Consider the following 23009-nt stretch of genomic DNA (forward strand, 5'->3'; position numbering starts at 1 on the left):
AAAACTCTATTTTTCACTTGGTAAAATAAATCCTCTTTGATTACAACCATTTCCATGTCTACTTCCCCTTTCATAATGGACTTGACCATAATAGAAAGCCATACTAGACTAAGGCTATTTTTTAGGGTAAACAAATGTAGATAGGAAAACAAATTGGGATGGACTGGGCCATGAAGCTTGGATCAGGCCTAGGTCGACATTGAGCCCAACATAAAAGCCGAATCAAAACGACACCGTTCTCCCAACCTCTCCCAAGTCTCACCGAAACAGAGGAGCCAGTGAGACAAAGGGTTTCTCAAGGGTTTTGGCCACTCAGGGAATCCGCCATGAGACGAGCTTCGTCGAAGCTTGTATCACACCTCTCCTATTACAGAAACCTTACTCCTCTTCTTTCCAGAAATTACATCCCGGAACTCTCTCCCTCTATATCCGCCAATGATCACGTTTCATCATTATCATCGTCGTCATCCAACCATATCAGACCCTGCAAAAAAGCCAGTGGTTTGCTACTCTCAAAGGCCAAATCCGACCCATTTCAGACAAACTCATCTCGAAATCTCAATACCCAGAGTGAAACTCCCCCGCAAATCTCCTCAAGACAGAGAAAAATCAAAGAAAGATCGCAGCTTGAGGAGACTTTTGAGTCTGCAACCTCAACTGAGTCAATGCTAAAAGCATTTCAAGAAATGGAGTCATCTTTTGATGAGAAAGAGCTTGGGTTGGCTTCCTTGAAACTTGGCCTCAAAATGGACCAGGAAGGTGAGGACCCTGAAAAGACTCTGGCATTTGCTAATAGAGCTTTAAAGGCTTTAGATAAAAATGACAAACCTTCTTTACTTGTTGCCATGGCTTTACAATTAATGGGTTCTGCTAATTATAGCTTAAAAAGGTTTAATGACAGTTTGGGGTACCTTAATAGAGCCAATAGGGTATTGGGTAGGTTAGAGGAGGAGGGTTCTTGTAGTGTTGATGATATTAGGCCGGTGCTTCATGCCGTCCAGCTTGAGTTGGCAAATGTGAAGACTGCCGTGGGGAGGAGAGAGGAAGCTCTTGTGAATCTCACCAAATGTTTGGAAATAAAGGAAATGACTTTGGAGAAAGATAGCAAGGAATTGGGTGCAGCATATCGGGATTTGGCTGAAGCGCACACTGCAGTTCTGAATTTTAAGGAAGCACTGCCATTTTGTTTGAAGGCGTTGGAGATACATAAGAAACAATTGGGACATAATTCAGTAGAGGTGGCACATGATAGGCGACTTCTTGGGGTTGTTTATACTGGGTTGGAAGAGCACCAGAAGGCATTGGAACAGAATGAGTTATCACAGAAGGTTTTGAAGAATTGGGGTCTTAGTTCTGAACTACTACGTGCGGAGATTGATGCTGCAAATATGCAGATTGCATTGGGGAAGTATGATGAAGCCATAAATACTTTGAAGGGTGTTGTTCAGCGGACTGATAAAGAGAGTGAGAATCGAGCACTGGTTTTTATTTCTATGGCAAAAGCCTTGTGTAATCAGGAGAAGTTTGCAGACTCAAAGAGGTGCTTAGAGATTGCCTGTGGAGTTCTTGATAAGAGAGAAATGGTGTCTCCTGTTGAAGTTGCTGAGGCGTACATGGAGATATCAATGCAGTATGAGACTATGAATGAATTTGAAACTGCAATTTCATTGTTGAAGAGAACTCTGGCCATGCTTGAGAAGCTCCCGCAAGAACAGCACTCAGAAGGAAGTGTTTCTGCAAGAATAGGATGGTTGCTTCTATTGACAGGTAAGGTGGCGCAGGCCATTCCCTACTTGGAGAGTGCTGCAGAAAGGTTGAAAGAGAGCTTTGGTTCAAAGCACTTTGGGGTGGGGTACATTTACAACAATTTGGGGGCAGCATATTTAGAACTTGATAGACCTCAGTCAGCTGCACAGATGTTTGCAGTTGCAAAGGACATTATGGATGTCTCACTTGGCCCTCATCATGCGGATTCAATTGAGGCATGCCAGAACCTTTCAAAAGCATATGGTGCCATGGGAAGGTATGGATGATTTGCCACAGTTCTTTTTTCATTTTCGGTTTATGATGCTAGTTCATTATCTTACAATTGTTGAAATTATGTTAGTTCTATAAATGTGTCTGTCTGTCTATTTATTAATGTGATGTTTTTATGTTGATTATAGTTGATTCCTACCCTAAGGCTACCTCTAGGGAATATAACTCACCATGGAATGAAATATGTACCTTTTATTTCATACTTGTTTATACTTCTTTAGTCACTATGTCTTTTCCTGTAACTAATGGTCTAGTATTGAAAAAAGTCCTAGGTTGCTTTCTCGCTGAACTTGTCTTTCTGTTTCATTGCATCTGAAACAGTTTTCGACTTGGATGTGCGATACATATCTGTATAACATGGTGGTTGAAGTGAAGAAACACTGGAATAATTGGGGATAGTTCTGGAATTTATTCATCTTATTGGACATCTATGTGGGTTATAATTCATTCCTATCAATGTGGTATTTCCTTAACATGAGTGGTCAACTTATCATCAAAAGTAAAACGAAAAAGGTTTTGAATGATTAAATATTTGTTAGTGTTTTAACTTCTAAAAATTCACATAGACAGTCCCAAGTGCAAGATGTCTTGTGGTAAGAGGTAGGCCAACATAAAGCTCATGCACACACATCATTAACTTGATTACGTTGTGCTTATGTACTCATAGCATTTACCCTCTCACAATTCAAAATCACTTTACTTATGAGAAACAAAATTCAAAATTTTAGAGGTCTATGAGCGAAGTCTCTTTGAAAGAGGTTTAAACACCACTTTCTTGGTCTTAATTTCTAAAAAAGGTGCAACAAAAAATTTGAAGGATTTTAGGCTTATTCGCTTGGTGGGGGGCCTGTACTAATTATTAACAAGGGTGTTAGCTGATAGACTCAATAAAGTGATGGGTAGAGTGGTCTTCGACTCTCAAAACATCTTCGTTGAGGGTAGACAAATTTTAGACACTGTTCTTATTGCAAATAATTTCTAGATTGAAAAGATCTTCTAACAGTGTTTTATGCAAACTTCACTAAGAGGGCTTTTTTTTTTTTTTTTTTTTTTTTTTAAAGGCAATAAAAGAGAATATATTAATAGTGCCTTAAAAAGAGCACAACAATGTACACACGATGTATACAATGTGTACCAAAAGGCAAAACAAGGACATTGAGAAGGCTTATAATCATTTAGACTAGGGATTCCTACATGTAGTTGTGGAGAAAATAGGTTTTGAATGTGGATTGGATGAATTAAGTGGTGTATCTCTACGGTTAGGTTCTCGATACTCATTATTGGTGCTCATATCAACTTCTTTCAAAGGTCAAGGAGGTTGGGGCCAAGGGGCCATTTTTTCCCCTATTTATTTGTTATGGTGGCTCTCAATTATCTTTTAAAGAAAGCTTGGGAGGAGGCTTTCTTCTCGATTTTTAAGGTGGGAAGTAGGGGCAATGTGGTGGTGGAAGTATCTAACCTATTGTTTGCTAGGATACTCCCATTTTTTGTGAGACATGCAAAGATCAAATGTTCATCTTAGTTGAATTTTAATATGGTTTGAGGCAATTTATGGGTTGAGAATTAAACTGGAAAAGAGTGATTTAATTCCACTAGCAGGTGTTACTATTGAAGAGGAATTGGTAGTTGCATTAGCGGATAGAGTAGGGGTGCTCCTTTCTACTTATCTAGGTCTCCTTTTGGGAGCTTCCTACAAATCTGTTCTTTTTCCACAAGGCTCTTCTTGGAAAGTGGTATTAGAGGTTTGCATTGGAGAGGGACCTTTTATGGAAGCAGGTTATCATTGGGAAACTTGGGGAAGAAGGGGGGATGATGTTCTCTTAAGGCAAGGAAGGGGAATGATGAAGGATTGTAGAAGGCAGTAAATTAAAGACATTGAGATTTCAAAAGTAAAATTTATTTTATTGTGAGCAACTACATGGTGTGGCGATTCATCTTTGATTGTTTCTTTCCCTTCATTGTATGCTATATCTTAAACAATGCTTGGGTAGCAAATGCATGGGAGCACGTTGACAAGGAAGGGGACTAGCATTGTATTCCTTGCTTCTCAAGAGAACTCTATAATTGGGAGTTAGATGGTGTTGAAGTGTTTCTTTTGAGATTGCAATGAAAATGGAAATCAATAAAGAGGGATGATGAAGATGGGATGGATTGGATAGTTTAATGAGCAGAAATTTTTTTAATTAATTCTATTATTCTTATTTGGAGCATAAGAGATCAAAGCCTTTTTGGTGGATGTTATTTGGAATCAATGGGTTCCAACAAAAGTGAGCTTTTTCGCTTGGGAAGTAGGTTGGAAAGGAATTTTGACAATGGATTGGTTAAACAGGAGAGGATGGACTTTGGTGAGTATATGTTTTATGTGCAAAGATGAGGATGAATCTATGGAGCACATCCTCCTTCATTTTGCTGGAGCAAAAATCCTATGGAAGCTGGTCTTCTTGTTTGGAATGTGGTATAGATGCTAAATTCTTCGGTAAAAACAACCCTTTTAAGTTGGCATAGATCCTTCATTAGTAAGTAGCGGAAGAAAGCATGGAAAGTTGCTTCTTTGCGTTTATTTTGGATTATTTGGAAAGAGAGAAATTGAAGGTCTTTTAACAATGTAGAGCCTTTAGATCAAGAACTTAAAACCCTTTTTATGAGTAAATATTTTGAAGTGGTTTAAAGGGGGTTTTGAGGAGGTGTCCATGTCTATGGTACATTTTGTTGATTGGTAAGGTTACAAGTAAGGGGAAGGAGTATTTTTTGCTTCTCTCTTCTTGTTCTTTGCCTTTTGGTGTCCCTATATACGTCTTATGTATTTCTGTGTGCCCATTTGCTAGGTGTTTTTAATATATTTCTTTGTTTTCCTTAAAAAGAGAAAGTAGATGAGGATCTTAGGCATTGTTCCATAAAAAACAAAAGATAATACAAGAGAAGTTTCTCATCAAAATGGAAATACAATGAAAGTTGATTTTTGGTTACATTTACAAGTTTTTTAGCTAGATATTATTTTGTTGGTGAGAATGGTCGGTTCTTAGCATGGTGCTGAGTTCACAGTAAAAAATTTGAATTTGTGCCAGGAGATCTTCTTGTTCTCCCCACCTTTGGATAAATGTCACTGTCTGTCACCAAAGGACTTTCACAACAGATGACTGATGAGGCCCTTCAGTTTCTTGATGCATTTATACTATGCTGAGAAATTGGAAGGACCAGGACCATGTCTGACTAGTGTTCTTATTTCCATATTTAATGCAGTATCTTCCTCAGGAATGTTACATAATTTGCACTTATTTTCCATGTTCTTCCCATGGCATGTGGCTGGTTGCTATAAGATTCTTGCTCCTTGTACATCCACATGAAGGGCTAATCTTAGGAATGATCATGAGGCATTCCATGTTAGAGAAAGGAAATCTTGAATAGAATGGAATTCTTGAATAGCCAATTTTATGAAGCTGCTTGTGGAAGTAAATAACAAATAATTACCTATGATGACCAGTTCTTTTGAAGATTTGAATTGAACAGGATTTTATCTACTTTGCCCTTACATTGTTAGTTTAGTTTCCACTTGATCCTGACCCAATTGTTTCCTCAGTGACATGGTTTTGAGTATGGATTTTCATGGATTTTCCTTACTTTGCAATTTAGGGAAAATTGGTGCAGGAAAACTATCGGATCCTCAAAAACCAAGCTCATGTTAGGCAACAGGCGATAACATGGCTTCTCCTGACCTTCCTTTTGGGACTTCTTTGTTATGTTGTATTTTGTATGTATTGAAACTTCTTGCCTTGCTGACTGCTGGTTTGTTAAATAGTCTTTCTTGGAGTTGCTTATAATGGCAGCTCTTAGATTAAATTGTCGATTAGCAGGATCTCATTGATCCTAGCTTCCTAGCTGTAGAAAGCCACTTTGGATGGTGTTGGAAATCTCGAGTGGGTCTCACCAGGATTTTCTGGTGTTAAATATTTACAGGTAGAATGATTCACTAGGAGTGAACTTTGATGGCTGACTGTTCAGAACCACCACATTCTGTGTTCACCCATAGGGCCTAATCTGTAAGGGTGTAAAGCCTCTGCAGTGACCACTAACCTTTCCATCTTGCTGAGTTCCCCCCATGAGGTGGGAAACTTTACTTCTAATTGAATAACTAAGTCGTTTTTAATTTGGCTTGTGTTCACAAATGTATGGGGGTGGTCCTAGAGGTGTGTTGGTTGGTTTTGAGATTCTAGCTACTCATGAGATAAAATGGTCTTTCTTATGATTGACATTCATCACTTCATGTTTAAGAGGATTTTGGAATAATTTATTTGGGCCAAGTTGTTTATACATCATGGAATTGCTTTCTTTGTGGGTTTCTGCTTCAACTAGTTGCTCAACTCTGCTTCTTTCTTGTATTTTTATTCATTACCTTTCCAAATCCTGCCTTTTATCCTTGCTACAAAATTTGGAATATTGTGTTGCTAAGTAGATTAGCATTCCTAGACAGCCTAAAAATGGTTGCTCGAGGAAATTCTCCAACTTAATGTTAATCTGGGCAGAGAACTTGAACTAGAATTATATATCTGAAGTACTTAAATGAAGCCACATGCTGAGCTGTGTGAGTGCATCTTAGTTCTTTATGTGGGTTGTCACCATTCAATCAATTAAACCAAATAAAATATGTGATTTTGCTGTTGTGGGTAGAAATGTGTAACCTGAAATTTTATTGTTTTCATTGTATAGCTATGTGCTTGCAATTGAGTTCCAGCAGCGAGTGATTGATGCATGGGAAGGCCATGGGCCGAGTGCTTATGAAGAACTCAGAGAAGCCCAAAGGATTCTCACAGAACTAAAGAAGAAAGCTCGTGGTGCAACCTCAAATGAGCTTATTACAAAGGCCTTGCCTTTGCCCCACTCTACTGGGTCTGCCCCAACCAGAAATTTGCCATCTGATGTTCCAGTTGATGAAAAGCGATCGAATGTAATTTAGCATACTCTTTTTATGAACTGACCTACTGCATAGTGAAGCACATTGATGCAAAATTGAGTTTTCTCCTGGCTACGGCATAGATTATCGGTTTGGTTATTTTGGTATCTTTGTAATACATATAATAATGTAGCTACTGGCTTAGCATCCATGAAGGTGCCTAAGCAGATACCCATGAATTTTGCTATTCTTTGATATCCATTTTGGGGAAACCTTAACAACTTCTTTACCAGGTGTTGACTTGTTTTCATCCTCATCAGACTCACCTTATCCTACACTCTTGCTGTTTGCTCAGGTTATCAGAGAAACAATTTTGTGGCATTCCAATCATATGACAACCTAATTTAAACTGTACTTGGGGGATCGATATTTTGAGTAATTTACAAGAACCTTAAGAGTGTGGGAATTTTATTTTGTTATAATGAAGTGAAGACCATATTTCACTTGGAATTTTTTATGATGCTCCATTGACCTGAATCAAATCCTGAGGTGGGCTCTGTTTGATATCATATTGCCTTTTTTTCCCACCTTCTGGTATGCTTCATCTAATGGTTATTTTCTGTCCTTGTACACCCTGTCTTCAGCTTATATGAAGGTATATGAGCCAGGATGCTCTGTACTCATCCACCACCAAAAAAAGAAAAAAAAAAATGAGGTTCCTCTTATATTTTCAGGTCAGTAAAAACCTTGCAAGTTTTGATGCTGATATGTATGAGATTTTTCCTCCTCAAGGGCTCAATCTCCCCAAATGGACTCTAGGTCTTTAATTATACATGATTCTTGTTATATGAAATTTTGGGTTTATTTGGTAATTGTTTTCGAAAATAGTTTTCTGTTTTTTTTTAAATAAAATAAAAAAATAAAGAAAAAAAAAATACATCAGAAAATAAGATATTTTCAAAAAAAAAAATTTAATTGTTTTAAAAAATAATTATACAAATATAAAGAATAATTAAAATGAAACATTACATATAAAAGTATTTTAAAACATATTTAAAATATGAAAAATAGAATAAAAGCATTTTAGGTTTTGAAACAAACTTTTGTTTTATAAAACATTAAAATTATTTAAAAAAATCTATTTTTAAAAACTGTTTTTCAAAATTATTTAAAAAAAAAAAAAAACACTTCACAAGAGCCTTAGTAGACCCTTTCTCCGTTTCTCAAAGTTTTGGATACAGAATCCTATAGTGAAGGAACAAAGCTGGTTATTTCTGGCAAGAAACAATGAAAATGGCAAACCAGAATCATGTGTTTGGGCCTTCATCTACGCCAAAATAATTGCACCAAAGACAAGAATGATGGTGATGGCTCCAAAAGAGACTTCTCTCTGATGCTTTCACTATGGTCACTCGATTGTTTGGAAAGATGGGGTCCCTCTAACCTTTGCTTCCATTTCACTCCTCTCTCTGGCATTCTACACATAAAGGGAGAATAAGAAAGCACAATCATTTTCATTCATGAAGAGGAAGAAACTCAAACCAGAATAAAGAGTCTTTTCCAGCACTAGTGGGTTAAGCAATGATTCTCATTTCCATGCCTACATTTCAGCAAGAACTCAATTCTACTAACCACCCTTATCACACTATCTATGATATCATCCACAATTACTTTACACTCATAAAATTCTCTTTATGAAACTATTCCATCTTCTCCAACTCAAAACCAGATATCAAACAGGGAAAAAAACAATTAACAAATTAAGAAAAAAAAAAAAAAAAAAAAGGTGGGGGGGAAAGAAACCTCAAACTCTATACTAAGAATTCAATAGGAAGAACTGCATTTCTGGATCCTCGGCCATGTCCAAAGGAAAAGAATGACCTTCTGACTCTGCTATCACATTCTTGACTAGTACTAACCTCACTGAGAGGCCTATTTTTATTCCTTATGATCTCCTGAACGGTCATATAAAGCTGGGGATCTGCCGCAGAGTCCATTGAGAAAGATCTCCTGATGGGTTGGATTAAGAACTGATCATCTTTTTCTCTTACATCAATGCACTCATCTCCCATACTTGAAACATAATGAAACTTTCTTGATTTTTTGTTCTCTAGCTTCTGCTGCAACTTTGTTGGGGAGGGGCCTCTAGATTGCACCAACAGTTCTCTTGAATCAGCTCTTTCTTGTTGTCTTGGTGGTAGTATGACGCCTCTGTCGTCTCCTCCCCCCAATTCTATGACCACAAAATCATCATCACCGCCCATGAGAGCCTCACTGAATGGCCGTGGATCTTGGGGTGAAGAGCTTGGGGCAATGATCGGATCATTTCTGTACCGGGTTGTTCCTGAAATGCTTGATCTGCATAAGGGACAATTAGCATTGCTTTGTAGCCATATATCAATGCAATCCAAGTGGAATGCATGGCTGCAGTTGGGAAGAACTCTTATCATATCATGTTCTTGAAACTCGTTCAAACAGACCACACATCCATGGAAGCTTCCCTCTTCACTCTGTCCTCTTCTGAACAGAAAAGTTGGGATTTGGTGAATCAAGGATTCATCCAGCCCACGATTCAGAAACGTAGGTGAATAGTCCATCAGTGGATCTTCCTGCTGTCGAGATTGAGAGGTAGAAAACCGTCTGAGCAGTTCAATATGGTGCCAGCTCAAGCAGCACTTGATCACGAAGATGTAGTAACTAACTAGTAAGAAAGCCGTGGCCATAATGCTTAGCACAGCAATGGCTAAGATAGGGAAAGCAGTGTCTGAAGCAGGGGAGGAGGGTTGATAGATTGGGTTTTCATGGGTTTTGATGTAAACAAGAGCTTCGGATCCATGGTTGGAAAAATGCATGTGGAATCGATCCATAAGAGCTGGGTCTGGAGAAACTTATGAGGAAAATGAGTATTTTGAAGTAGTGATGCAGAAGATATACATGATTTTGACTGATAAGGTCTTGAAGAGGAGAGAGAGAGAGAGAGAGAGATTATAAGAGAACCCCCAAGTGGGATACCATATTGTCTTGAGAAATAGAGATTATGAGAAAGAGAGTTTATAAGAAAACCCCAAGTGGTGTGCCATATTGTCCTAAGTACTAGAAAGTCAAAGGATTAAAGAAAGGGCTTGCACTGAGTGAGAAGGAAACTTTTGAGAGACACATGTGACTGTGTGAAGATGCAGCAGAGTTATGGAGATGAAGTTAAAGTTGGACAAAAGCCCAATCTGACTTGTGTAATTCCCATTATGGAGATGATCTCTTTCAAGACTGAAAATTTGTTTCCTAATTGAGTAATTAATGAAAATGGAGAGACTGAAGAAGCAGTTTCCCTTGCATTATGCCAGTGTAGTATGACAGGAGCCCACCATTCCTCTGTTTTAGCATTGTGTAGATGACTTAAACATCTTGTTTCACATGATAATAACCACACTTTATGCTTCACTATAGCTGCCTAAACCTCTTCAATTGTCATTAGCTTGTCATTAATTTAAGCCACCTCCAAAGGATATTCATCTCAGCTCTCTCCCTCAGTTTTCATTTGCTGGAAATGGGGCAGCTCCTATGGAGAGACTGACTTGATAATCAGTATCTGAATTGAAGATCAGGGAAAACAGATAAATATGAGTTCTGTTTGTGCCTAACTCTCTGAAGCTGCATCCTAGTCCTTAACTGTCTGTTGCTCTAAATGTCTTTTCGTTTCTAGCGTTTCCAGGCCATGAATGATTCTCAATGTTAGTTAACACATAAATTCAAATTCCTTGGTTGTTCTTTTCTGTTAATATTTAGCTGGAGGACTTGGTAGAAGTCAAAGATTTTGAAAGGGAATATATACTTTATTTTTCTTCTGTTAATATCTAGCTCGAGGACCTAGTAAAAGTATAAGGTTTGGAAAGGGTATATAATTTCATTTTTCTCTAGTATCAGAAGAAAATAGTGAAGCATAAAGTTGTGAAATGGAATATACAATATTTTTCTGCGGAACTGGAAGCACTTATAAATCTGTGTTGTCCATGATCCATACCAGTGTATTCCTTAAAAGATTGGCATTAAGAAGATGGAAGCACTTGTTTCAAGCTGGTCTACTAATGCTCAATCCTTGCCTGAAAATTATGTTTTTCCACCAAGACAGACCTGGGAAGCTCATTGTGCCTCCTTGCAAAAGTATTGCTCTGATTGATCTTGGGAAAGCAGAGAGCTCTGATCGAGCTGAAACAATTCAGAAAATTTTGGAAGCTAGCCAGGAATATGGACTCTTTCAGATTCACATATCTAATATTCTTTAACGCTTAACTTTTTTGTTTAAGTATCCATTATGTACAATTTTTGTTCAAGAAAATGATATATATGCTATGAAAGAATGGTTACGGTTTTATTCAAATACTGTAAACAGGTGATCAACCATGGGGTTTCAGATAATCTAATAGATGACAGCATGAGCATATTCAAGGAGTTCTTCAACCTGCCAGCTGAGGACAAGGCAAGCCTTTACTCCACTGACCTCAACAAAAGTTGCAGGCTCTACACAAGCAATTTCACCTATGAGACTGAAGAGGTGCACTTTTGGAGCGATATTCTAAGACACCCTTGTCATCCTCTACAAGACCAAGTGCAGATTTGGCCTGAAAAGCCTACTAGATATCGGTAAAGTTAGCAACCCACCCCAATACTGCCATCAATGTAATTGTGCTTAGAACTAAACCATGATCCATGATTGCCCTTCAAACTGCAGAGAAATTGTTGGGGCTTATTCAGTTGAACTAAGGAAGTTGAGCTTGAAGATTTTGGATCTGATATGTGAAGGACTAGGACTGGAACAGGGCTAACTTAGCAAAGGCCAGATGCTGTCAGTGAATCATTATCCGCGGTGCCCAGATCCAAGCTTGACCCTGGGATTACCTAAACACTGTGACCCTAACCTCAAAACCGTTGTGCTTCAAGGGGATGTGGGTGGGCTTCAAGTCTATAAAGATGGGCATTGGGCAATGGCTGGGTGTCGAGCCTCTTCCACACGCTTTTGTTGTTAACATTGGCTACCAGTTACAGGTCTAATCTCCCGTCTCTTGCATATATTTCATGATGCTTGATGTAGTTTAGCATTACAAACTGAGTTAAATTTGGGTGTAGATTATCAGTAATGGGAAGCTGAGAGGCGCTGAGCACCGGGTGATGACAAATCCAAGAGAAGCACGGACGACTTCTGCCACCTTCATAAATCCTTCTCCTGACTGTGTCATCCACCCCGCAGAAGCTCTGGTCAATTCAAGCAATCCCCCGCTCTACAAGGCCTTTAAATACGTTGACTTTTTTGGCACCTACACAGCCGCTACAGGTGACCCTGAAACTGTCCTCAACCCTCACAAGCTCCAAGCTTAATTTATGGTGCCGCATCCAAACATACGGTTTCTTTGAAGGGACTATTCATGTATGTAGTCCTGGAGATCAAATGATGCCTATTCCTCACTAATAATCTCTTCAGGCTTTGGACGTAGATCTGTCTGCTGGCGCCTGGCAATTTTCTTCAAGGGTTTTGTGGTCATAAAGCATGGATTAAGGCGCCATAAATAAATAAAAAATGTATAATTTTTCTTTTATTCCAATGATCTATTGGGGTGAAACCTTGGTGGGTTGACCTAATCCCATCCAATCCAACATTGAGATGACTTTGAATGAATCATTTTTATAAATAAATAAATATTTACTAAATTTTAAATAATTGAACAATTTCTAAACATCACATATAAATTTCATATTTTTCATAGCAAATATTAGAATTTAATACAATTCTTATTTTAAATAAATTTTAAATTTTAAAAAAACAATAACATTTTTTTATTTTAAAAATTAAATATAAACCTAACATAACATACCGTTAAGCATATAATATTTTGAAAATGGTATTTTAAGATATACATATCCATTATAATGAAATATGATATTTTAAAATATAAATATCTTATATTATTTCTTGTTATACATATCCATTATAATGAAATATGATATTTTAAAATATAAATATCTTATACTATTTCTTGTCTCCTCCTAACGTAGAATTTCACTTAGATTTATATAAACCTATATATTTTATATAAAAGATTCATTATTTTATGTATAAGTTTTTACTATTGTCTATTTTTAAAAATAAAAAATACATCGAAAATCATATTTAATGGTTTTCGAATCATACAATATCATCAACCCTATCAATGTGACTTGGGTTTTGGAATGTGTATTATCAAATCCTTATTTTTGAATGCAATTTTATTTAAATTTAATTAATCAATGTCTAATTCGTTTTTACTTTTAATATAAATAATACGTTTTTATTATATGGTTTCTTGACTCCATCTGTTCTGATGGTGCCCTTTATGCCTACATATAGATATATATATTTCCCCTTTTTTTATACTTAAAAATGTAATACCTTCCCACGATTTCTTTATGACAAGTACTCACGATTTTGTCATTTTTATTGTCAATTTATATTTACTTAAAGATAATAATCCACCCAATATAAATGCAAGCTTGCAAGGTAGACTAATTCAATAGAGATATTAGAGGAAACCATAAAAAAACAATGAAACGAAAGTAAAAGCCATGGGTTAACTTAATTAACACAATATTAAGTAAACTTTATTAACTCGTAATATTTATGCCCAAACTCTTCACCGTCCTGAAAATAAATTGCTCTGACGTCTCAGCAATATTTGCCTATTGCTCTGATGTCTCTCAGCAATATTTGCCTTCTCCCAGAATCATATTATCATTAAATATGTTTATCTTTTTGTTCCAAATGTTTACCGTCATTTGCTCTGACTAGTTCAATTTATTTAAGGAAATTGTTTTTTCCTTATCAAATTGAGTCAAATTGAGTTGTTTCACTTTGTTTAGATACCTTTTTTTTTTTTTTCTAAAATATAATATTAACCACATTTTTAACACTCGTGTTTAAAAATTCATCTTCCATTAGAGAAAAAAGATATAATTTTTAATCTTTTCCTAAAAAAAAAAACAACCATAAGTTATTTTTGTAAACACTTTTTTTTTTGAAAAAAATATAAATTGTTTTTAAAAATAATTTGTTTATTTTAACTATTAACATCTTTATAAAAACATATGATATGAATAGTAATATTATAATAAAATCATAATTATAAAGATCTTGTTTGATTCAAAGTCCATTCCAATGATTAAAAAAATGTATTAAAACATAATTATGTGTAGAAGAAAAATAATAAAATCATTTTAAATCCATAAATTTGAGTGATAATTATGTTATTTTTAAAGTTTTAAATTATTTTTAAAATATTTTATTTGTATTAAATTTTGTTTAATTTGAAGTATATTTTGATAGAATAAATATGGACCTACATTATATTAAATATTGTTGGGATTTAGCTATCCATATATATACAATTTCTATTTGATTAAGACTATGGGTCACCTATGTGCAGAGCCCAATGCCATCACGGACCTTAGATGATAGGCACCTAAGACTCGTGAGGCCCAATAGCCAAAGGGTATGGGCCCTAAGGCAGGAGGGTATAAATCCAAATGTCAGTTCCTTGTATGACAACAACATTTTGAAACAAAAGGAACTTGTTCTGTCCTGTTCCCATCATCAGAGAGAATCTAAAGGAAAGGTGGTCCCTCTACAGCCTTAGAAGATCCATACATCTTCAACAAAATATAAAATGAAATCATGTTTTTTGTGTCTTGGGTGATAATGGAAAATAAAGAAATCTAACAATTGGTATCAGAGCCTCCCATTTTCACCAAAACACTTATTAATACAGAAACAACAGAAAATAAATCTGGGCCAATTCTAGGCATCATTCAGCACCATTTCAGGTGCCGTTGGGATGACATTCAGGCATTCAAAATGGGTGCATTTTAGGCGTCCGGCGCTGTTTTCAGGCATTCAAAAAGGCACCATTTGAGGCGTCGTTCAGGTACCATTTGAGGCGCCATTCAAGGCGTGCAACAAAACCGCTTCAGGCGCCAGTCTAGGCGCCCTTCAGAGGCTATTCCAGGCACGCTCCACGCGCCCTTCAGAGGCCGTATTTCTTGTAATGTTTGTGTTTAATATTTTAAAATAAATAAATTATGTATATCGATTTTCAAAGTAACTTATATTATATAATTTGTTTATTTTTATTTTATAATATCTAAACATGTTATTATTATTATTTAAAATAATCGGCCCAAAGGAATATTATTTTAATATAATAATAAATAAAGTAATCATAAATATGTGACATATAAAGTTTATCTTGTATTCAATATGTTAGTCCAAAGACAGGCATATTGTTTTTGGTTTTATTGTCAATATTTATGAATTAATATTGAAAAGGATGTCAATTACAAGTTGATATTTTTGTCCAAAGATTGAATATTGATGTTTGTGTTAGGTATCTTGTTATATGTCCACATGCATATACATGTATATGTTAAATTTTTATTTATTCATGTATGTGTGATGATTATATGACTGATTGTGAGCTTTATTATTATGAATTCAACATCTTCTATATTTGCAAATGTTAATAACATTCATGTGCTTAATAACACAAACTTCAAGAAATGGAAGGAGCACGTTGTAATTGTGCTTGGGTGCATGGATTTAGACTATGCATTAAGAGAGAATCGCCCTTCAGATCTTACTAGTGCCAGCACTATTGAGCAAAGGTCTACTATGGAAAAATGGGAGCTATCCAATTGCATGAGTCTAATGATAATGAAGCACTCAATTCCAGAAGCTATCAGGGGTGCAATACCTGAGGAAACTCGAGCCAAGGCATTCTTGGACCAGATAGCAAACCGATTCGCTGCAAATGAAAAGGTTGAGACAAACACTATTCTTAGTAAGCTTGTCTCTATGCGGTATAAAAGGAAATAGAATATAAGGGAGTACATTATGGAAATGTCTAATCTTGTGACTAGACTCAAGGCACTAAAGTTAAAGTTGTCGGAAGACATACTCGTGCACTTGGTCTTGATCTCTCTGCCTACACAATTTAGTCCATTCAAAATCAGTTACAACAAACAAAAGGAAAAATGGACTTTGAATGAGCTTATTGCTCAGTGTGTACAAGAGGAAGAGAGATTGAAATAAGAGAAGATAGAAAGTGCTCACTTGGCTTCCACATCTCAGGAATTTGGTACCAACAAGAAAAGAAAGAGGGACAATAAAGGAAAACAAACTTCAATTTTTAGGACATCAAAGCAGAAGGTGCAAAAGAAACAAGATAAGGAGATCACTTGTTTCTTTTGCAAAAAGGTTAGTCATATGAAGAAGACATGTACCAAATACGCTGCTTGGCGTGAAAAGAAATGTATACTTCTCAACTTTGTTTGTTCAGAAATTAATTTAGTTGTAGTGCCTATTGACACTTGGTGGATAGATACGGGAGCAACTACTCATATAAGCGTCACTATGCAGGATTGCCTAAGGAGTCGAATGCCAACTGATGGTGAAAGATACATCTATGTGGGAAATGGAAACGAGGCTGCAGTCAAGGCTATTGGTCTTTTTAGATTATAGTTAGACTCTGGATGTACTTTGGATTTAGAAGAGACTTTTGTAGTATCGTCATTTAGACGAAATTTAATTTTTGTTCCATGTCTGGACAAATTTGGATATTGTTGTTCATTTAGAAATGGAATGGTTAGTTTTTATCTAAATTCAAACGTTATTGGTACAGATAGTCTAATAGATAAATAATACAAATTGAACATAAATGTCACTAATGGAAATGAAACCTTGCATTCAAGTAATTATGGCATTAAGCGAAAATTAACGAATGAGAATTCATCAATGTTATGGCACAAGTGTTTGGGTCATATTTCAAATCAACGAATTCAAAGGCTTGTATCAGAAGGAATTCTTGATCCACTTGATTTCTCAGACTTTCAAGTCTGTATAGAGTGCATTAAGGGTAAACAAACAAATATGAGGAAAAATGATGGCAATAGGTGTAGTGACGTCTTGGAATTGATACATACGGACATTTGTGGTCCATTTCCTACGCCTTCTTGGAATGGACAACAATATTTTATCACTTTCATTGACGATTACTCGCGCTATGGCTATCTTTATTTGATTCATGAGAAGTCTCAGTCATTGGATGTGTTCAAGAATTTCAAAGCTGAAGTTGAAAACTAATTAAGCAAGAAAATAAAGGTCGTCAGATTTGACCGTGGAGGTGAATACTATGGTAGATATGACGGATCCGATGAACAACGTCTAGGGCCATTCGCCAAATATTTGATGGAATGTGGTATAGTTCCTCAATACACCATGCCAGGGACTCCAAGCCAAAATGGTGTAGCAGAGGCAAAACCGTACTCTTAAGGATATGGTAAGAAGTATGATAAGTCATTCCACCTTACTAGAATCACTTTGGGGCAAAGCTATCAAAACTGCAGTTTACATTTTGAATAGAGTACCAAGCAAAGCAGTAGCCAAAACCCCATATGAGTTATGGACTAGCAAGAAACCTAGTATTAGACACTTGCATGTTTAAGGTTGTCCAGCTGAAGCTAGGCCTTACAAGTCAAATGAAAAGAAATTGGACTCCAGAATAGTGAGCTGCTACTTTGTAGGGTATTCTGAAAGGTCGAGAGGCTTCAAATTTTATGACCCCTCAACTAGATTCTTCTTTGAAATGGGCAATGCTAAGTTCATTGAGGATGTTGAGTTAAGTGGAAGAGAACCGTTAAGAAATGTGGTTTTTGAAGAGGAATTTGTTAGTATTCCTATTATTACGACTGGACTTGATCATATTATGTTTGATGACACTATTCAAAATGTACAGTCGATAACAAAAATTCAAGACACACTTGAGATTCCTCCTGCTCAAATTATGGAACCGATTCAAGTTCATGAAGAGGTAGCTCAACAACCTCAAGAACCTCAGGTACAAGTGCCACTGAGGAGATCCACTAGAGAAAGAAGAAGTACAATTTCAGATGATTATGTTGTATATCTCCAAGAACATGAGTTTGACATGGGTCTGGAAAACGATCCAATTTTAGTTAATCAAGTCAAACAAAGTTTTGTCTCTAAGAAGTGGATAGAAGCCATGAAGGATAAGATGAAATCAATGAAAGACAATGTTGTTTGGGACATAATAGAGTTGCCTGAAGGTGTAAAACCAATTGGTTGTAAATAGATTTTTAAGACCAAACGGGATTCAAAAGGCAACATTGTTAAGTATAAGGCACGCCTAGTCGCAAAAGGTTTCACTCAAAAGAAAGACATTGATTATAAGGAGACATTTTCACCGGTTTCGTCAAAGGACTCCTTCATAATCATCATGGCACTTGTAGCTCATTATGATTTAGAGCTGTATCAAATGAACGTTAAAACTGCGTTTCTTAATGGTAACATTGATGAAACAATATACATGGTGCAACCGGAGAACTTTGAGTCTAATGATTCAAAGCAATTTGTATGCAGATTAAAAAGGTCCATATATGGTTTAAAGCAAGCATCCCGACAATGGTACCGAAAGTTTGATCAGGTGATCACTTCATTTGGTTTTAAAGAGAACATCGTTGATCAATGCATATACCTCAAGTTCAGTGGAAGAAAATTCATTATCTTGGTGCTATATGTTGATGATATTCTACTTGCAAGTAGTGATGTGGGACTTTTGCATGAAACCAAGCGATTTCTATCTAGTAAATTTGATATGAAAGATCTTGGTGATGCATTTTTTGTGCTGGGTATACAGATCTATAGGGATCGTTCAAGAGGTATACTTGGGCTATCACAAAAGGCCTACATCAATAAAGTGTTGAGTAGATTTGGCAAGAGCAATTGTGCACCAGGAGACACGCTTGTGGCAAAAGGCGATAAATTTAGTTTGCACCAATGTCTGAAAAATGAACTTGAGAAGAAGGATATGGAGAGGTTTCCCTATGCCTCGGCAATAGGAAGTCTCATGTATACACAAGTTTGTACGCGTCCGGATATTGCGTACATTGTTGGAATGTTAGGCAGATATTTGAGTAACCCAGGTATGGATCACTGGAAAAAGGCAAAACGGGTTATGCGGTATTTACAAAGAACTAAAGATTATATGCTCACATACCGTAGATCCAATCATTTAGAGATTGTGGGATATTCGGACTCCGATTTCGCGGGATGTCTTGACAGTAGGAGATCCACTTTAGGCTACATCTTCATGTTGGCTGGAGGAGCAGTTTCATGGAAAAGTGTTAAACAAACACTTATTGTTTCTTCCACCATGGAGGTAGAATTCATAGCTTGCTACGAGGCATCAAACCATAGGATATGGATGCAGAATTTTATCACTCAGTTGCGAATTGTTGATGGGATTGAGAAACCATTAAAAACCAATTGTGATAATAAAGCCGCAGAATTGTATTCTAAGAACAACCGAAGTTCGTCAAAGTCCAAACACATTGACATCAAGTTCTTGGTTGTGAAAGAAAGAGTTCAGAGTCTTTAAGTATCGATTGAACACATAAGCACAAACTCCATGATTGCGGATCCGCTCACTAAGGGTTTGCCACCCAAAGTATATCATGAGCACGTCACACATATAGGTGTTGTACACATTGATGATGTGCCAGTATAGTGGGAGTTTGTATTTAGATTTTGTGTTTATTTTCTTGATGTTATATTATGTTGTGTTATCTGTACAGACCTTGATTTTAAAGACTATTGTATTTGAGTTCTCTGAATTGAAATGATGACTTTCAGAAGCAGTTTAGCATTAAGTGTTGAAAGCGGAAGTTAACTATTTTTTGTCATAAGGTATGACCAATTGGAAATAGACATAGTAAAGATCACACTCTATGTAATTTCCATGCTACACATCCATACTTGATCCATGTTGCTAATTTTGTTAATATTGTGATCATTGATGGGTCTAGTTATAATTATGATTAACGAAGGCCACTTTGATCCTATGTTAGCATAACTAGTAGACCGGATTGTTTAAGGATATTTGAATAAGATAGCAAAGATGAGCTCAATAAAGTACTATCATGAACATTGTTTTGTAATATATGTGGTCCAAGCGGGAGATTGATAGAATAAATATGGACCTACATTATATTAAACATTGTCGGGATTTAGCTATCCATATATATACGATTTCTATTTGATCAAGAGTATGGGCCACCTATGTGTAGAGCCCAACGCCATCACGAGCCTTAGATGATGGGCCTAAGACTCGTGAGGCCCAATAGCCAAAGGGTATGGTAACTAAGGCAGGAGGGTATAAATCCAAGTGTCAGTTCCTTGTATGACAACAACGTTTTGAAACAAAAGGAACTTGTTCTCTCCCACTCCCATCATCAGAGAGAATCTAAAGGAAATGTGGTGCCCTCCACAGCCTTAGAAGATCCATACATCTTCAACAAAATATAAAATGGATTCAAGTTGGTTCCCTGTCCAGAGATCAAAGATCAAAAGAATGTTTTGAATGCTTGATATATATATATATATATATATATATATATATATATATATATATATATATATATATATATATATATATATATATATATATATATATATATATATCATGTTTTTTGTGTCTTGGGTGATAATGGAAAATAAAGAAATCTAACATATTTGTCTATTAACAAAATTTGGAGAAATATGGCTCAATGCATGTGAAAAACAATAAAGACATTCTTGACTAATTTTTGTTCATAATTTTTTTTATATTAATTTCATATTCATTTGATTTTCAAGTTATTTTTAAAAATTATTAAACTCGTTAATAAATTGAACACTAAGTCTTACTTGATTTGGAATTTATATATCTAGCAAAAAATTTCACAAAAGGATGATTATATATAAAAAAGAATCAGGCAAAGTCATTTAAAATGAATTTTGTATTCCATAATTTTCTAGGAGTAATTTTTAGTTTTTAAATTATTTTAAAAAAATGAATAAATTTCATATCTCAAGTGTAGCTTGATTTGGAATTTATTATCTATAATGAAAAGAATGTAAAGAAGTTAAAAGAAATTCAAAAAAAAAAAAAAATATGCATGACTTGAAGTAAAATCACATTTGTAGATTTTTTTTATTTTTATTTTCTGGTATTGGGTGATATGGAGAAAATAAAAGAAGAAATATATTTTATTCTACTTTATCTACTTCATATTTTTATTTTTTATTTTTTATTTATGTTTTCTTTTGTTTTTAAATAGTGATGAAAACAACTTCTATTTAACCTTTAAAAATTATTGTTTATTTTATTTTATTTTTTAAAATTGCTTTTAAAAAACAATGACTAAACAGTGTTATAAAATATTAAAAACAATTTTTATTTTTAAAAATAAAAAAGAATATTTTTAAATCACACAACCAAACAAACTCTAAATTTTTACATTCTATACTTCTATGTAAAAAGTAGAAAACCTATGTTTTTAAAAACTACTTTTAAAATTTGAAGTTTAGAAACTTTTTAATTTTGATCTCTCAATTTTTTTTAAATTATTGTTATTATTTTTCAATATAAGCATCCAAGACTCAAGTGTTCATGTACCTCATTCAAAAGTTAATATTAAAAAAAAAACAAAAAAAAAAACGAAATAGGAAGTTAATAAACACTTACAACCATCCGAAAAGTGTTTTTTTTTAAACAGTTGTTAAAAGCGGTTGTTTAACTCATTTTTATTTTTATTTAAATAAGAAGTCAATACAAGTAATTTAAAAGTTAATGAATTATTTTTATTTATTATTTGGAACTTATTTTACTTATTTTAACTAATTGATATAAAAATTAAATAATTTAAAAATATATAAGTTTCTAATTAATTTTAATCTTTGATTTTTTTTAATATTTTTTCATAGGACAATCTTTTTTTTTTTCCTTAATACTTTTTGGAAACTAAATATAATCAAAATATTTTTAAGTCAAAAGAATTAAGTGAATAATGTTATACAATTCTAGCAGTCCCCTTACCCATATTTTAATTATATTGCGGGACTAATCTTGTTTGTAGCATCAACCCCATCTTTTGACTTTTAATATAATTAACAAATTTTTATTGTATGATTCTTTGAGTCGTCCAAGCTGAGTCTTTGGTGGGCATTCTAATTGTGAATTTTGTAACAAAATGCATTATTTCTTTGTCACAATTACTCACAATATTCTCCTTTTTATTGCCAATTTATATTTACTTCATATAATAACCCAATCAATGTAAATGGAAGCTACGCTAATTCAAATTTAAATAAATTCAATGGAGATACCGGAAAAAATTATAAAAGTATTGAAATGTAATAAGAAACTAATCCAAATCCTTATCTTTCTTTCTTTTCTCCCAAACTATAGATTGAGTTAATAAAATTTGTTGTTCTTTTATTAAAATTGAGTTGCTTAATGTAATTTTACTTTCTGCTTTCTACTTTTTAAATACAAAAATAACAATAAATTTTTTTTATAGAGACTTATTTAAAAAAATAATAATTTTAAAAATGATTTACAAAAATTGATTTTTGAAACTTTTTTCCTACTTTACATTTTAAAATATAAGGAAATCTATATTTTTATATAACATAGAATATATATATATATATTCCAAATGAAAAATATTGACTCTATTTATATCATATCACTTTGAGAAAATTTTAAAATAAAAAAAATATTAACTTACTTTATGCATTTAGAAATCACTCTTAAAATTTTAAAATGTATGGTAATAAAAACTTTTTGACACCCTAATTTTTATAAAACATTGTCAAAAATTATTATATTTTCAGAAATCTAATTTTGTAAAAATTTTCATATTTTAGTTAGGAATTATAACTATTTTTTATTTTGAAAATTAGAAAATAAACACAAGTTTGGATATATTTTTTATTTTTTATTTTTAAAAATGAAAAATAATGATAATTCTATATAAAATATAAAAAAAATTATATAAAAATATAAACTTATCTCATGTACATAAAAATTACTTTCAAAATTTCTTAGTAGTGAAACTTTTTAATACCTCATTTTATTTAAATCCAAACTCCCACTCCTTAAAAAAATAACTCATTTTGAACAAAGCCAATGTTTCCTCCCACCTTCACACCCACTACGTGACCGCC

The 23009-nt window shown here is 34.5% G+C and overlaps 2 protein-coding genes and 1 pseudogene across 2 annotated transcripts; 2 read left to right on the forward strand and 1 right to left on the reverse strand.

The window, feature by feature from the left end:
- The first annotated feature begins 203 nt into the window (after positions 1 to 203).
- Positions 204 to 7217, forward strand: LOC100247992 (protein KINESIN LIGHT CHAIN-RELATED 1). Its single transcript, XM_002263831.4, has 2 exons — positions 204 to 2023; positions 6742 to 7217. Exons 1-2 carry the CDS (start codon positions 327 to 329, stop codon positions 6986 to 6988), a joined length of 1944 nt encoding a protein of 647 aa, XP_002263867.1. The 5' UTR covers positions 204 to 326; the 3' UTR covers positions 6989 to 7217.
- A 1247-nt stretch (positions 7218 to 8464) lies between these two features.
- On the reverse strand, positions 8465 to 9951 carry LOC100242856 (RING-H2 finger protein ATL16). The gene has a single exon (XM_002263869.4). The coding sequence runs from the start codon at positions 9790 to 9792 to the stop codon at positions 8737 to 8739; it is 1056 nt and encodes a 351-aa protein (XP_002263905.1). The 5' UTR covers positions 9793 to 9951; the 3' UTR covers positions 8465 to 8736.
- A 1025-nt stretch (positions 9952 to 10976) lies between these two features.
- LOC100265145 (hyoscyamine 6-dioxygenase-like) lies at positions 10977 to 12316 on the forward strand (annotated as a pseudogene).
- Positions 12317 to 23009: the final 10693 nt, after the last annotated feature.

Source organism: Vitis vinifera, chromosome 7, assembly GCF_030704535.1.
Source record: "Vitis vinifera cultivar Pinot Noir 40024 chromosome 7, ASM3070453v1".
Classification (NCBI taxonomy): Eukaryota; Viridiplantae; Streptophyta; class Magnoliopsida; order Vitales; family Vitaceae; genus Vitis; species Vitis vinifera.

Excerpts from the sequence above, each read along its gene's own strand:
- LOC100242856 (XM_002263869.4), bottom strand. The coding sequence starts at position 9,792 with ATGGATCGATTCCACATGCATTTTTCCAACCATGGATCCGAAGCTCTT.
- LOC100247992 (XM_002263831.4), top strand. The coding sequence starts at position 327 with ATGAGACGAGCTTCGTCGAAGCTTGTATCACACCTCTCCTATTACAGA. Across the intron at positions 2,024-6,741 it reads GCATATGGTGCCATGGGAAG|CTATGTGCTTGCAATTGAGT; the intron begins GTATGGATGATT and ends TTCATTGTATAG.